This window comes from Manacus candei, unplaced genomic scaffold (assembly GCF_025592945.1).
Source record: "Manacus candei isolate 608988 ecotype Guabito, Panama unplaced genomic scaffold, ASM2559294v1 h1tg000073l, whole genome shotgun sequence".
NCBI lineage: Eukaryota > Metazoa > Chordata > Aves > Passeriformes > Pipridae > Manacus > Manacus candei.
In genome coordinates this window covers 374,892-390,831 of record NW_026138121.1, presented here as the reverse complement: position 1 = coordinate 390,831, position 15,940 = coordinate 374,892, and the positions used below count along the sequence as shown (strand labels likewise).

General features: G+C 55.0%; 1 protein-coding gene across 7 annotated transcripts in view; it reads left to right on the top strand.

Annotated features, from left to right (window-relative positions):
- The window catches only part of ANKS1A (ankyrin repeat and sterile alpha motif domain containing 1A), a 72,471-nt gene that overhangs the window by 51,200 nt on the left and 5,331 nt on the right, over positions 1-15,940 (top strand). For 6 of the 7 annotated variants that reach the window (XM_051808883.1, XM_051808884.1, XM_051808882.1 and 3 more), the window contains 9 exons: positions 10,235-10,333; positions 10,700-10,852; positions 10,992-11,099; positions 12,694-12,858; positions 13,195-13,320; positions 13,448-13,519; positions 13,921-14,007; positions 14,361-14,498; positions 15,006-15,176. In XM_051808883.1, coding sequence (XP_051664843.1) covers positions 10,235-10,333; positions 10,700-10,852; positions 10,992-11,099; positions 12,694-12,858; positions 13,195-13,320; positions 13,448-13,519; positions 13,921-14,007; positions 14,361-14,498; positions 15,006-15,176 — 1,119 coding nt within the window. Of the gene's footprint in view, positions 1-10,234; positions 10,334-10,699; positions 10,853-10,991; positions 11,100-12,693; positions 12,859-13,194; positions 13,321-13,447; positions 13,520-13,920; positions 14,008-14,360; positions 14,499-15,005; positions 15,177-15,624; positions 15,724-15,940 lie in introns of all 7 variants that reach the window. The other variant, XM_051808888.1, reaches the window with a different exon arrangement.

Genomic DNA, 15,940 nt, shown 5'->3' with positions numbered 1-15,940 from the left:
TATCCCTTTTCCTAGGGAGTTGACTCCAGCACCCGTGCCAAGCCTGGCTTTAAATCCATTCATCCCAGCCCTGGGAACTCCAAGCTAATACGTCAGCCCAGTAGGAAAGTAAAATTATTCAGAATTTTTTCCTCTGTGATGTTCCTTGCCTTCAGTTTCTGGTGTTGGGGAAGTAAAACCGTCAGATACAGCACAAGTGAGGAACAAGTATTTAATTTGGTTCTACTGGTGATTTTGATGTTCTTGGATGAACTATTAAAATTGCAGTGACCACTGAAGCTGGGCAGACCAGGAGCACTGAGTGCCCGAGGCGCTGGACGCCTGTCAGGCTGCTCAGTCCTCTTCACACAACTATTTCTGTCTTACCTGCCCCTTCCAGTGGCTAACAAAGAATATTCCAAACTAAGTGGCATTGCTTTCCTGGAGTTAAACAGTTTCTATAAGAGGATTAGTTCCTCTTAGGACCTCACTGTGTTCAATATTTCAAGGTCCAAAGAACACCAGGTAATGGTTTGAAAATCGCCAGATGGGCTGTGAGGCTAATTAAATTTTAGTAGCCAAAATTAGGAAGTTGGAGTCCTTTGATAGGGTAACAGTTGTTTTCTGTGCAGGATTTTGCTTTGCACTGCTCCCTGCTCGTAGAGCTGCAGGGTATTCCAGGTGCCAGGATGCTCCTTTTGCTCCAGGGTCCCCAGGTGCCATTTGGGGGCAAACAAGAAGCTTTGCGGGAGCAAAGTGTTTGATGTGCAGAGGTGGTGCAGCTGCAGAGCAGGGCAGTGTCCTGAAAGAGCCCTTTAATGTACCGAGGAAGATACTCAGCCTGTAGTAGATTACAACTCAGAAGAGGAGTAAGAGCAGACACGAGGAGCGTGTCCTGTCACTGCAGTGGGGACAGTGAGAGCCAGTGTGTGCTGGCACCAGGCACTTGGTTCTTCCCTAGAGAAAGAGGTGTTTAAAGTGCCCTGTCTGCCCCAGGAATGGGGCAGGGCTGCGAGAGACACAGACTGAGGGTGCTGGCCTTGCTGGTGCTGCTCAGTGCTCTGGTAGCCTGTACTTCAGCTGGTTCTGGTTTCAGGGATTCCTGAATCCCTGGGTATTTTCAGCTGGCTCCTGTGTTAATTTGCACCCTGTGTCACAAGAACCTTTACCACCAGGTAGGGAAATGATTCATGAACACACCGTGTGTAAAGGGAGTCTGAGAAGTGCTCTGTAAATATATTGGGCTTCTTAATTAGACATTAATGTAGGAAGGCAGAAACAGGCATTGTTTCCAAGAATAACACTTCCGTTATTTTCAGAGCTCCAGGGATTGGGGATTAGGGGATTAGCTCTGGCCACACGCCAGCACTGTCGCTGGTGATGACTGGGCAGGCTGCACCTCGGGTGGACAGAGGGGAGGGACCGAGGGTCCTGCTCCTCTCGGGGTCTGCTGTGCACCAACAGCTGAGGGGGGCTCTGGATTCCTGCAGCTCCTACAGGTTTGCAGTGACTGGGAACCGTGAGCATCTCCCAGGCTGGGCTGTGAAGGGGGAAGGTGCAGTGTCTTGGAGCCAGGGTGAGCTGGCAAGGTCCAGTGGAGGCCTCTCTGCTCCTGGGAATTCCAGCTCTGCATCTGGGACAAAGTTGATCTTGGTCTAGCGTTGGCTTCACTCAGGGGTGGGTATTACTTGCACAAGTCAGCAGGATTATTTAGACATTGATGTGACGTGATGCCTTCACCCATGTACGTGTTTCTGGGAGGGACCGAGGTCTACATGGATCTCAGATTGTGTAATCTTTCAGCTTGGTTGAGGGAAGAAAGGGATGATAAAAGATAAATTTAGGTAGCTTAGTTTTCCAGAAGACTTGAGTTCTCTTTCCACATCTGCACATTGGACCACATCTCTGTGTCTGCAGAAATTCTTCTACTCCCTTCAGGTTGCCTGCAGTAGCTTTGCTGTGTTTATGGACAAGGCAAGGAAGAGGCTTTCCCTGTTATTCTGTTGCTCTCAAGCACAAACCCCACTGTCCAGGGCAGCAGCTTCTTGCCCTCTGGGTTGCCGAGTGACCTTCACGGGCAGCACCACTGCCACGGGGCAATCACACTGGGACACTCAGCTGCTGCTTTTCATATGGAGCTGGAATTGGGCAGCAGCCTGTACAGGCAGCTGGGATTAGGAGGAGTTCAAGTGGAGATGGCGCTTCCAAGTCTTCTCTGCTCTGCAGCCCGCTGGGATTCCTTCATTAGAGGGGAAGGTTTATTTGTGCGGTGGGTGAACACAACTGAGCCAAAGCTGCTGCCAGTGGCTGTACTGTCCTTGACTTAGCAAAAATACAGCTCTGCAAGTAGGATAAAATCCTCAGCAGAGCTGCCTGCCAAATGTGAACAGCTCCAGTGAACCAGGAATATCCCACCACCACCACCGAGGAGGAACAGCGCCGCTGCCTTCCACGTGGAGGAATGTGGCCCCGGAGTGTGAGCCAAGTTCCAGGAGCCCCATTGCCTCATCCCTCACCAGAGGAGGGAAGTGAAAGGTAATATCACAAAACTGCACCAGTGAGTGAGAAGTGTCATCCAGAAAAGTGCACAATAAATGGACTTAATTGTCCTTGGCCAGTAATGAGCCAGGGAGCAGGAGAGCAGAAAAAATATCACAGGAATATGGACCAAGAGGGTTTCTGCTGCTCCTGGAGCTTGGCCCCGTTTTGTCAGCTGTGGTCAACAGTGCATCTGCTGCAGGTGCTCCATGTGGGAATTCCATAGGAAATGAGCTTTGGGATGCCCAGTGCATTCCTGGTCCTTGCAGCAAACAGGGAGTGACCGGGGAAAGGCCAGGCTGGACTCTGCCCTTCATGAGAGGGAAGGGACGTGGCCACTGTAATGAGAAGGAATTGCAGTAATTGATGGTAGAATTTCCCCACAGAAATGGGGAGGGGAATGCCATTACCTGCTCCCTCACACAGTGTTTTGTGATCCCACAGATCCTATAAATGTGTCTGAGATGTTTGCAAAAGCTTTTCCCTTCCCTTGGGGCGCGGGATAGTTGCTGCTGCCCCCGACAGTTTCCAGGCTGACATCTGAGAAGGGCAAACCCCGTGTGCTCTGGCAGTTGTACCAGTGTTCTGGAGTTGAACTTTTTATTCAGTCCAAAGGTATTTTGATTCACAAATGGGCAGGTAAAAGAGAATATAAACCATTTTTTATGGCCTTTTTTTATTGTTCAAGCCTGGATTCCCATGGAGTGTGTGGAAAGCAGCTAATGCTGATTCAATGAGACAGCGTCAGAAAGGGAAATCTGTTCTCTGCATGTAGTGCCCTGGGCTCCTCTGGTGGGGGGGTTATTTATTTTTTTATAATTGGGGAGAAGTGGTGGAAAATGATGGTGTTGGAAGAAGGGCGTGTTCACAAATAATTTAAAGTACTGACATTAATTTGATTCAAAGCAATTCAGTGCCATGTTACATTATCCTGCAGTGGTGTTCCCTAACAGAAGAGCCTTTCCTTTCTCTTTGCCCCTCTGTGTGCACGGGAAAATGAGGATGAATACAGAGCTGAGGCCTTGGCTCAGGTTGACTCACCTTGGCTGGGGGTGTGAGCAGATCTCAGGGCTGGTCGTGTCTGCCCAGGCTGAGAACAGCCCCTGCTGCCCAGGGACAGGGTGTGCACGGAGCCAGGTCTCCTCTGCTCTGCAGATCCCTGGGATTTGGATGGGGACTCACATCTGCATGATCTTCATTCTCACCTGGTATCTGCCCCACTGGAGGACGTGGTGGCTCCTGTGTCCTCAGTCACTCAGCGTTGCCTGATCCACTCCTGAAGGGCCCAGCTTGGCACGCAGCTGCTGGTCCCCTGGGCAGCAGCCAGGCGTTGGGCGTGCTCTGGGAGTGTGTGTGCCCCAGAGCTTCTTTCTATTTTCATATAGAACTTGTCATTTTATAGTAGCCATCCAGGGAAAACTGAACTGACATGTTCCAGTAGCTGTTTGCACCCAGGAATGATCTGGGAGGATCAGGAACCCACCAGAGACCCCTAAGAGGGTTTTACTGTGTCTGCTCCTGGTGAAATGCAGCGAGAACGTGGCATGACTGCAGCTGGTGGAGGCAATTAGTGCAGGACCAGGTGAGCCCCCTGCAGCTCGTGCTTGGGCTGGTGTCAGGCTCTCCCAAAACCATGAACAACTTTGTCCTGAGCTCACTGGAGCCGGTGGGGGTAAGGAAGCCCTGCCCTGCCAGCTCCTGGCCATGCTGCCCTGCAGGGATCGTGGTCGGTCCAAGGAGTGCCTGGCCTGGTTCACACCAGCTGGAGGTACACCACCAAAACGACTTTCATTTGTTTTTGTGACATGGGGCAGCAGGCACGTTACACAGTATTGTCTGTGTGTCACTGCTGCAGCCCCCGGGAACGCGTGGCTGGGTCCCCAGACTGATTGTGCCGCCCTGGACGAGCCCGTAGGAGTGGAGTTGGACCCTCGGGTGAGGGCCTCTGCCAAGCCCTGAGTGGGAATTGCTTCTACAAGGAAATGAATTTTGTTTGGCAGCTCCCTGGTGGGTTCCAGCTGATCCTTGGGAGGTTCCCGAGGACTGTGCTTTATCCACCATGGTATGGGTGTTTGGGGTGTCTCTGGAAGGGAATGGTGAGAGTGGAGACATGCAGGAATCTGGGGCTTGAGGAGGTTTTTTGATCTGGGAAAACATGGCAGAGCTGTGCCAAAACTCCCTGGATGATGGAAATGGGCTCCATGGGGAGCAGCCAGGTTGGAGTGGATTTTGAGGAGCAAAGTGGGTGGACCAGAACTGGCAATTTAGAGGATACTTATATTTGATTTATTAGTAGCTCCAGGCCCCATAAACATTAAAAAAGCCATTAAAGTAGCAGTTAATTTTTTTTCTCTCAATAAAATTGCCTGGACTTGACAACCATGACCGATTCCCTCCGTTGCCATTGTCACGCTGCCAGTCTGCATGGGGAAGAAAATGAAACAAAAATGAAGTGGCTGTGTGCTAATCTCGGATTTATTGTAGGGTTTTGTGTATGAGCCCCTTCCCCAGTCGATGCTCTGTGGAGAGCTGAGGCTTCGTTGTTGTGCCCGTGACTAAACAAATCTTTTCCTCCAGTTTTCACTGACCTACCCCAGACTGCAGATGCCATTAAGGGAAGGCACCAAACCCTGTGGATCATGAGACCAATTACAAATGCAGATTTATGTGACCAAGTGGGGTCCCCCGGCTCTGAGATTGGGGTGTGGGGCCCAGCTGTGAGATCATCAACCCAGCTCTGTGCTGAGCTGGATGTGTCTCCATCTCCCACATCCAGGCTTTTGGTGGCCAAAAGCAGAGCAATAGCAGTGATAGCAGAATCCTAGACAAGATGCAAATTGTCTCAAATGCACTGAGAGGGAAAAAGAAAAAGAGCTTTGTATGCACTGAGAGCCTTTAGCTGGAGCTCTGCTTGGGATGTTTGCAGGAGCCTTTGGAGTGTGTTTGGGTTTTGCATCTGTCGCGTTTAATAGCGGACATGTCCTGGTCCCCGTCCTGATCCCCGTCCTGGTCCCCGTCCTGGTCCCCGTCCTGGTCCCCGTCCTGATCCCCGTCCTGGTCCCCATCCTGGTCCCCGTCCTGGCCCCCGTCCTGGCCCCCGTCCTGGCCCCCGTCCTGGCCCCCGTCCTGGCCCCCGTCCTGGTCCCCGTCCTGGTCCCCGTCCTGGCCCCCGTCCTGGCCCCCGTCCTGGCCCCCGTCCTGGCCCCCGTCCTGGTCCCCGTCCTGGTCCCCGTCCTCCCCCGTGCCACCGCCCAGGCAGGGGCTGCTCATGGCAGCACCGGCGTGAGCCTAGCGAGGCGTCGGGGCCGCGGCACTGCTGGCCCGGCCACGCATCCCTCACGGAACAGTCCGTGCCTCAGGCCCTTCCTTAGCTGGAATGAGAGCATGGACAGACGCCAGGCTCTGGGGAAGAAGCAGCATCTGAAAATTGGGTAGTTAAATGCCTGCAGAGTGTCCTGCTGGAGGAGGAATCTGGCAGATTTTGGCAGCGCTGCCTTTGGCACGCTCGCTTTGGGGTCACCTCAGTAGCAGGAGGGGATGCTGCTGCTGCCAGGTAACCTCTGACTGTGCTTTTCTCCTTTAATGACAAACTTGGAGCCTCGCAGGCTGTTTAATTACAGTGCAAGAGGTGAAGCGTGACCAAAGCCGACCCTTCCTCCAAGAACTCCTTTCTCTGGGGGGTCGGGTGCACCAGCATCCCAGCAGAGACCAGGGGAGGACATGGGTCACTTGGCAGATCCCTGCCCTCCCTCGGGGCGATGCGGAGGGCAGAGCTGGGGGCCAGGAGTGCCCCTCGTAGTGGTGTGTGTTTGTGCCTCTCCACAGAGGGGGCTGTGTTTGGCTCAGTGGAAGCTGGAGGCCAGGTTGGGGAATGAAGGCCCCTCCGACCACTTAGCAACCATTCTGTGCCAGCTGGGAACTGGGATGGGACTCGCCTTACCTGGTTTCACATGTCTGACTGAGCTGATCTTTCGGCTCTTTGGGTTGCCAGCAGGAGCAGAGGAGTTCTGTCCCGGGTCATGTGTTGTGCTCCCCATGTCCCTTCCCTGGCCGAGTGCATGAGCTCAGGGAGGAAATTGTGCTCCTGTGTCCATTGCCAAGAAAAAAATTCAACCTCTACTTTCTGGGGGATTTTTTTAGGGATCATCCCAGTTCTGGGAATAAAAAATTGCCAAAGATTTTCCTACCAAGGCTGATGGATGTGTGCACATGGTGCTGCACTGAAACCTGGATTAGTGCAGGGGTGTGTGGTCCTGGGACAAACCCTTCACAAGCTGCCTGCAGTGCAGGAAGTGCCCATGGCTGGTTCCTGACAGAGCACAAGGTGAGGTGTTGGGATGAAGAGGCTGTGGATGCCCCTTCCTTCCCAAGGGTGGGTGAAAGTGAGAGCTCTGGCCCAGGTCAGCCCTGAGCCACCCTCGCTCCACTCAGCCCGCAGAGGTGGGGCAGCTGGGAGGAACATGCAAGGTAAAAGCACTTGTCACAAGGAATCAGGTTGGAAACACGTCTTGGGAAAGTCGTTTTGATTCTAATTGGCATTTCTGAGGCTGCTGCTGGAGGCTCCTGGACTGGGCTGATGCCAGAGCACATCCCAGAACTCTGCTCTCCGCACTGAGCCCGTCCTCAGAGGACCCAGAGAGGGGCTTGTGGGAGCCAGGGCCGGTCTGTGCCCACATCAGGGCATCTGCTGACCTGTGGCAGCACCAACAGGGACCTTTGGGTAAAACCAAAAAGCAGCAGTGGTCCAGGCAGAGCAGGTCTACCCCTTAGCTCTGAGGGGGTGTTGGGTGCAGACAGGTTTAAAGTCTGGTTTAAGCAGCTCATCTGTACAGCTGGCAAAGGTTAAAAGATCTCCAGTGTCTTTGCATTTAATTATCTCTTTTAGTGGCAGATTATTGTTTTTCATGAGAGATGAAATCTGGATGGGTTTGAAGGACATTTCTCCTGCACCAGGGGCTGAAATGATTTGTTCAGAGCTGCTACGCTTCGTCTATCCTTGTTAAGTACCCAGGGAATATGGACTGGCACCAAGGGAATTTAATGTGACATATAAAAATAAGGAGTGTTGGAGAAAGCTGTAGGCTTCACAGTATTTAACTACCTTGTATCCTTGCTATATAGCAAGCAGCTTTCCTTGAATTTGAGATGCCAAAGGTGGGAGAACACCTACTGCCTTGCTGTGGGGCTGGCACTGGTACCCTGGGAGAGCAGGAGCCTCTATCCCTGTGCTGCTCATGTGGCAGTGTGGCTGTGCTAAAGGGGATCAGCACCAAAGGGCTCAACGTTGGAAAGTTAAGCATGAGTGAAAATGCAAATAGGCTCAGCAAGCTTTTTTAGTTTTTATACATGAAAATTACGCATCACCATTGTCACAGCTCGTTTGGTTGCCAACCGTTCCTGCTGTCCGGGTGGCACGAAGGGAAGGGCTGGCTGTGAGCTCTGCCCTTGCCAGCATTGTCTCTGTGCCTCCCCAGCTCCCAACCCTGGCTCTCTACAGAGGGATGGAGCTGCAGGGCACCAAGATGGGCAGGATGGGAGAGAGAGCAGGCTCAGGCATCAGGAACTGCATATTTTGGGTACCCAAGGTGTGATGATAACCTGCTTGGGGACTTCAGTCCTTCTCTGTGCTCTTCCCCAGGCAGGGCAGTAGTAGCTCTCCAGACTGCTCACAGGAGAAATCCCATCACTTGCTCTAGCCCTCTTTGTCCTTTTCAAAAAGCCCTTCTGAAGCCTCTCCCTCTGGGAGATGAATTCCTCTCACGTACACTTTCTCCAAGGACCTTCTGGCAACCCCTACAGCAGTGCTGCAGCATCAACAGTGCCAGGTGAGGTGCCTGTCAGGGGAGTTAATCCCTTTTAATCTCTTCCCTCCTCCCCTTAGCCGAGCACACAATCTCCTGCTGTTACAGGAGACAGGACAAATGGCTTAAAATTTGTGAGAAAGGGAAGGGATGTTTCCGTCTTTCTGGGGGGATGCTGCTGCACACCAGCCAGAGGTCACTGCCCCAGCAGCAGCAGCAGCCCCTCGTGTTACTCACGGGGGGTTTGTTTACAATCTGACAGAGCTGCTCTCGTGCACGAAAGGGGCACCCTGGAGCCTTCAGCATCAGTCTGCCTCTTACTCATTTTGTGCAGTTGAGGGGTGCACAGAACAGCTCCTGTGACGTGGTTCCATCCATGCATGGTGTGTTATGTGCAGCATCACCACCCAGGGGAGCCCTGGTGTCCTGACTCCTCCTGCTGTTTAAACAACTCTCAGACAAATGTCTTTGTGCTGCAGCTGTTGGCTCAAGCTCTGCCATGGTGGTGTCCCCCAGCCCTCCAGGAATCGAGTGTGTGCAGATCCAGGCTGCCAAGGCAGAGGGATGCAGTGGAGCCACGGCCATGGGCTGTGGAGACCTCTGCCTCCCATCACCCCTGCTTCTGTTTGCTAAATGACTGTAGTCTGGGCTCCAGGGCAGGTCCTGTGACCTGGGCATCTCTTACCTATGGCATTAATTCCCTGTTTCCCTGGACTCTTTTCTGTGGCTGAGGGAAGCGCAGCTCTTGGGCAGAGCCGTGTGCTGTCCTGCCCTGCTGTCCTGCCCTGCTGTCACTGTGCCAGGCCGTGGCAGGGGTGAGAGTGATGCTGCTGAACAGGGGCTCACGAACCAGGCAGGGGCAGGGACATGCTCGGGGTGGGGATGGCTGCTCAGTGGGCAGCTCACTGCCTTTGGCTGCTGCATTTAAGCAGGTTTCACTCAGCAAAGCACACAATCTGAAATCCCACAAACGTGTGGATGGAAAGGAATAGGAAGCACTTGCTGCCCTGTGTGGGGGAGGCCTGGCAACCTGCCCCTCACCTTCTCCCCCCCCGGCCGGCCCACCCCCCCACAGCCGCCTTTAATTGGGTTTCTCTTAAAAAACCAAAATGTGGAACAGCGAAGCACTGTCAGCACAGACCTTCTGCTGGGACTCTCTGGGGAGCAGAGGGAGGCAGGGCCAGGGAGGGGGTTCGGGCTCGAGCTGAAACCTTTGGTCACACAGCAGTGTGGCTCTGCCAGCCGTGGGGAGACGTGCCCAGGCTTCCTGCTGAGCTCTGCCCAGGTATGAGGGCAGGGAATCAGGTTGTGGTGGGTGGAGGCTCTTAAATGGGGGCAGAGTCTGTGTGCTCCTGCTCTGCAGGGGGAAGGGGGCAGAAAATTGGCTTTAACAGTGCAGTGTGTGGTGACAGGAGCATCTCTGCCAGAGCGGGTGACTGCCTTCTGCCCGGGGCTGGAGGAGACACCTGACCTTCCCCTGCTCCCAGTGAAGGCAAAACAGGTTTCTCTGTGGCTGTGGAGGGAGGTTGAGCAGAGCCAAGGGCCCCTGCTCGGGCATGGAGGGGGCTGGAGTTTGTCTGGATGTTTTACACAGCAATAAACATGTCTGTGCATCCCATGGGAGGTGGCTGCAAGCTGTGACCCAGGGCTAAGGGCTCTAAGTGGAACCCAGAGCAGGGTGGGAAGGGAGGGCATTGCTCCATGTGCCACAGCCCTGCTTGTGTCAGCCCTCTGGGTGCCTGAGGTCAGTATATGGGGCAGAGCTCCAGCCTTGGGCACCTTCCTCCTCCTTCTGCTAGGACATGCTGGGAGGTGAGGTCAGGAGGGTGCTGTAACCACCTGATCTCTACTCCTGCACCTGATGTTGCTCCTGTTGTCCCCTGCTCCCGTGTCACTCCCTCCTGTCCCCCCCACAGGGCTGTAATGTCATGGAAGACCAGGACCTTCGGGACATTGGGATTGGGGACCCGCAGCACCGCCGGAAGCTGCTCCAGGCTGCTCGTTCCCTCCCGAAGGTGAGCACCGATGCTCTCCATGGAGCAGGGACAGGGCTTTGCCCAGCATGGCTGTGGACTCAGGGGAAAACAAAAGCCAGTCCCTGTGTCTCTGGCCACAGAGGGATCTCAGGGGCTATGGGAAGGGTTCTGGGAATAGCAGGGAAGAGGAGGATTATACTGGTCTGCCAGGCTATGCAGATGGTGGTGGCTCCATGCTGGGGAGAGGGTGACTGTTCCTCCTGCCAATCCCAAGAGCATTTCTTGTTTATACAGTGATTTTGTTACTGTAAAGTGCTAGTGGAGATGTGCTGTAAACTGATTTTCATTGACCCTGTATGCCTCTGGATCCCTGCAGCTTTTAACCCCTTTCTTGTGCTTTCACAGTTGAAACCCCTGGGCTGTGATGGGAACAGCCAGCCATCAGTTCCTGCATGGCTTGACTCCCTGGGGCTGCAGGATTACATCCAGTCCTTCCTCTCGAGTGGCTACAGCTCTATTGACACTGTGAAAAACCTCTGGGAGCTTGAGATAGTAAATGTGAGTGTTGCCTCTCTCTGGCCAGGGTACCAAGGTCCTACCCCCTTCCCTGGGGCTGAGACTTGCCACGAGTCATCTCACGAAGCCACTTTGTGCCAAGGGCAGGAGAGCCCACAGTGACCATGGTCTGTCCCTGCAGGTGCTGAAGGTGAACCTGCTGGGCCATCGGAAGAGGATCATCGCCTCGCTGGCAGACAGGCCCTACGAGGAGCCCCCGGCCAAGCCGCCGCGGTTCTCGCAGCTGAGAGTGAGTCCCTGCTCGTGGTCCCTGCCTGGCTCGTGTGGCTGTGAGGGCGTGTCAGTGCTGGGAGAAATCTTGGCGTGTCCAGTGTGTCTGTTCAGCTCCTCACCTCATCCTCCCCAGCCACCCAGGCAGCAAGTGACCCTGTGATTGCAGTGAGTGGGGAAAGGTCACACCCAGCCCTTGCAGGTCAGCCTCTGGATGCTGTCCCACAGGGAAGGTCAGGCCACTCCTTGGGATCAAGTGCCTGCACTGGAGGGGTATAGGGTGCCACCCCCACCTCTGCCCTGCACCAAGGGGAATGCTGAGCCCACTTCCTCACCCTGGTTTCCTGGCCAGACACGCAGCAGTCTTTGGCAGGCAGGAGTGACCCAGCCCATCTGGAAAAGGGCTGCAGCTGGGGCCTGGTGTTTGATTGCACCGTTGGGAGCCGGAACCCATCTCCCTGGCCTGGCTGGGCTGCTGAGAGCTCACGCTGTCACTGCCAAATAGCACTCAATGAGATGTGTGGATGTTGATTTTTGCTGCAGGAGTGGCAGCATTTGGATGTCAGGCCCTTGTTATGGGAGTTGTCTGGGAGGGAGTGTCACGTTCCCATTCTTCCTGAAAACTGGCATTTGAGAACTGAGTTTGGCAAAAGCCACGGGGCTCGCAGCGACCCTGAGAGCTCAGGACTGTGGTGGCATGTGCTGCTGCCTCCTCACAGTGATTGCAAATCAGCTTCCTGGAGCAGGAATTGGAATGATTAGAGTTTCCCCATCCTAAGCATCCTGTTCTTGCTCTGCTGCAGAGCTCTGCATTCTTGTCCTGCATTCCCAAGTCTTCCCAACACAAACAGCCTTAGCCAAAGTGAGTTGGGCTGCTGTACCCTACTTGCTCACATGGGATATTTTAGGAACCAGGTTCAGGTGTGAGAACAGAGAGGGTTCACGTTGGTGCTACACCAGGAGGGTGCCAGGCCTTTGCCCACTGCTCATCCCCATGAGATGGATGAGACTGAAGGCAGCAGGGCTGGGGGGGAAGAAGGGTCCTTGGGTGCAGCTCAGCTGATTGAGATGCTGCCTGGGGAGGCTGGGTGAGAGAATGGGCCATTTGCAGCATTTCCTGGCGCTGCAGCTGGTGCGATCCAGGCTGGCTCCGGCGCGGGGGGGCGGAGGGACATCAATGGCAAATCAAGCGAGTGGGTTGAATGGGACTAAATGGGACTAATGTGGCTGCAGCTGTGCGGGGGCTCCACTCCTGGGCTGGCTGATCATCAGCACCCTGGGGTGCTTTGCTCAGTGCTTTAGGGGAGCCCGTTCCTCTGTAAACACCCTGCCTGCAGCCCGGTGTGACCCCTGCCCCTGGGACGAGCTCGCAGAGGCAGAGGTGTGCTGGGCAGAAGGGGCTGCATACCTGGCTGAAACCATCCTCGAGCAAATTATGGGGCTCGTGCAGAAGATAAAGGGTGGGATCATTGGCACTGAGGCAGGAGCCCCCAGAGCAGGAGCTGACCCCATTAGCTCTGCTCTCTGCACCCTGTGCCAGGCAGTGTAGAGGGGAGTGATGGGGGGCACAGCCCAAACTGACTGGGAGCCTTTGTGGTGTCTGTTCTTTTCAGTGCCAGGACTTGATGTCCCAGACCTCATCGCCCCTGAGCCAGAATGACAGCTGCACAGGCAGATCTGCTGATCTCCTGCTGCCCTCCGGGGACACCAGCAAGAGGCAACACGACCGCGGCACTGAGGTTGCTCCCTACTCCAGAGCTGAGCGCTACAAAGCACAGGTCAGTGGGTGCTTTAGTGTCCCAGTGGCCCTCTGTGCAGGCTGCCCTCTCTCTGGAGCCAGGGAGGAGGTAGGGTGATGCAGAGCTGGTCAGGCTCAGCTTTCCTCAGGTATTAGAGGCAGCAGCTCCTTTATGCCTCGGTTTCACCTCAAAAACAGGCAGCTCGTGCTTCCATCAGAGCTGGCACTTTCATCTGCCATGTGCTGCCTTCACCCAGCCCCTGGGGGGCTTGGCCATTGCCAGCCTCAATCACCTCAGCCCAAAGAGCCCTCCTGAGAGTTGTTTCAACCCAGGTTGGACCTGTTGTGGCTTCACATCCATGTTTCTTCCTTCCAGGAGGACCGTCGGGAATCCAAGCTGACCCTGCGCCCCCCCAGCCTGGCTGCCCCATATGCCCCAGTCCAAAACTGGCAGCACCAGCCCGAGAAGCTCATCTTTGAGTCCTGCGGGTACGAGGCCAATGTAAGTGGCTTTTGGCTTGTGGGTGTGATGAGGATGAGGAGGCTCTGGGGTCAGGCCATTGCATGTGGAGTTGTAGGGCCATGGCATTGCCTTGGCAGGGTTTAACATCTCCCCCTCCTTCAAACAGTACTTGGGCTCCATGTTGATCAAAGACCTCCGAGGGACAGAGTCTACACAGGATGCTTGTGCCAAGATGAGGGTACGGGGGCCCTGGGGCCGCTTGCAGCCTGTGGTGGATGATGTGGATTGGGGGATGGGGGATCTCAGTGAAGCTGTGGTTCCCCAAACCCTGTGGGGGCCCAGACCACCAAACAGGCAGTGCCACTCTGCTGAACTGCCCCTCCCCAGCACCGTTCCCTGTAGCTGGAAGGTCTGTGCAGTGGGAGAGTGGGTGTTTTCACTGGGGAAGGGGTGGCTGGGTTCACTTCAGGTCCCCATCCCTCCCCTTCTGTTTCCACCGGGAGCTTGCTTTCCTCCCTCTGGTCCAAGACCCCCAAAACCTGCCTGTATGGGCCTGGGGTCTCTGGGGTGGGCTGGGGCAGGGGTGAAGAAGGGAGCATCTATTCACAACTGGTCACTTGAATGTTCTTGTTTCTGAAGAAATCCACGGAGCACATGAAGAAGGTCCCGACCATAATCTTGTCTATCACATACAAAGGGGTGAAGTTCATCGACGCCTCCAACAAGGTGAGCTGCAGATGCCTTGGAGTTGGTGTCTGGAGGGACAAGACCTGCAGTCCCACCTGCCTGGGGGCTGCAGGTCACTTTTTGTGGCTCCAGAAGCCACGGCTGGTCCTGGGGAACTGTTCAGGCTGTGGGGGAGCACCAAGGTGATGATGGTTACCTAAGTGCCAAAGGCTTGGCAGACTAGCTGTTTGTGGGCCATGTTGCCATTTATTCTTGCCGTGGGAGGGAGCTGGGACTGGTCCAGCTGGGAGACTCCCCCTCCCTGCTCCCAGGACACACTCCACAGCCACCGTTTGCTGGGTGTATTTGCCATCCCCAGAAGGGTGACAGGTGCTTGTGGTTGACCCTGGCAGAATGTCATTGCTGAGCACGAGATCCGGAACATCTCCTGTGCTGCTCAGGACCCCGAGGATCTCTGCACATTTGCCTACATCACCAAGGATCTGCAGACCAGCCACCACTACTGCCACGTCTTCAGCACTGTGGATGTGGTGAGTGAGTTACTGCATTGCATCTCCCAGTCCTTTACAGTTTTATCTCTCAGCTTTGTTAGCAAGTCACAGACCAGGATCTAGTCCCTTCTAGGGTTCCTTCACCATTTCTACCCTAAAACAGTGCTGGCTCCAAATGCCTTTACTTTGGACCTCTGTGGACAGTATTTGTCTGGCTTTGTTCCTGCAGTCTCCAGCGCCGAATAAAGCAGGGCAGGAGCTTTCCCTTCTGGGGAATGTGCCATGCACAAACCCCTCACATGCTCTCAATTATGTTGTGAGCATAATGGGCTGATTTAACAACCTTTTAACTCGCTGAGAAGGTGGAAGCATGATTCGCTTTTATACTTGGGCAAAATCAACGGCATGAGATGTTTGGGCTTTTTTTCTTTATGCTGCTGAACTGTGGTGCTGGTGGGGCTAAGAGGCAGGCAGGAGGTCCTCGGGGAGGTGTGGGGACTGTGCACAGGGTGACCTGACAGCTTTGTGCTCTGTGTTCTCTCCAAGAACCTGACGTACGAGATCATCCTCACGTTGGGGCAGGCGTTCGAGGTCGCCTACCAGCTGGCCCTCCAAGCCCAGAGAGCAAAGTCTCTTGGTGCTGGAGCAGGAGAAACGATTGAAACAAAATCTTCCAAACCAGTGCCTAAACCGCGAGCCGGCATGAGGAAATCTGCGGTACGTGTGTGCGGGAGGGAACAACTGCTGGTCTGAGCTGGGCTTTCCCTTGGGCACCACACGCTTACACCTCCCATGGGTGGTGGGGGGAGCCCAGGTGTGGCTGAGGTGCCTGTCAGTGCAGGTGCTGCTGACATGCAGGTCTGTGCCTCTGTCAGTCCTGCGGCGGGGTTGGGGCTTCCCCCGGTAGGGGTAGGGCAGGCAGAGGTGGAAATGGCCTGGTGGAATGAGGCTTAAGGGCCCTGCTGGGTCCAGCACAGCTTCCATGTGCAAACCCTGCAGAGCTGCAGTGAGATCCATAGGTGACCTGCAGTTTGCAGTACAAGATTCCTCTGTAGCCAAAACCAGCCAAGACTGGAGCTGCTGAGGAGCAGGGACTGCTGCCATAAGCCACTGCCTTCCTTTAATGTCTCCTTTTGTCTGTGTTCTGCTTGCTCCCCCCGCTCAGGTGCCGCTCCCTCCCGACACCCGCTGTTGTTACTGTCACACCTGTACAACACACCGCCCCTCCTACCTGCCGCTGCAGTCTGTTAGTCCCGGAGCGAAGGTCTTTACCCTTCTTCCTGCCATCCTCCCTTCCGAACTCACCCGGGCTGCCTCCCCGCTCCCCGTGTCTCCTGCTGTGCTCCCGTGTCCTGCCTCGCTGCTGTCCTCCCCCTGCTCGTTCCAGCCCGTGCCGTGGGTTCGGACGAGCCCCAGGGATGTGCTGCTCCCACCTGCTCCTGCTCAGCAGTGTGGCAGCTCTCAGCTAACTCTGCTGCTCT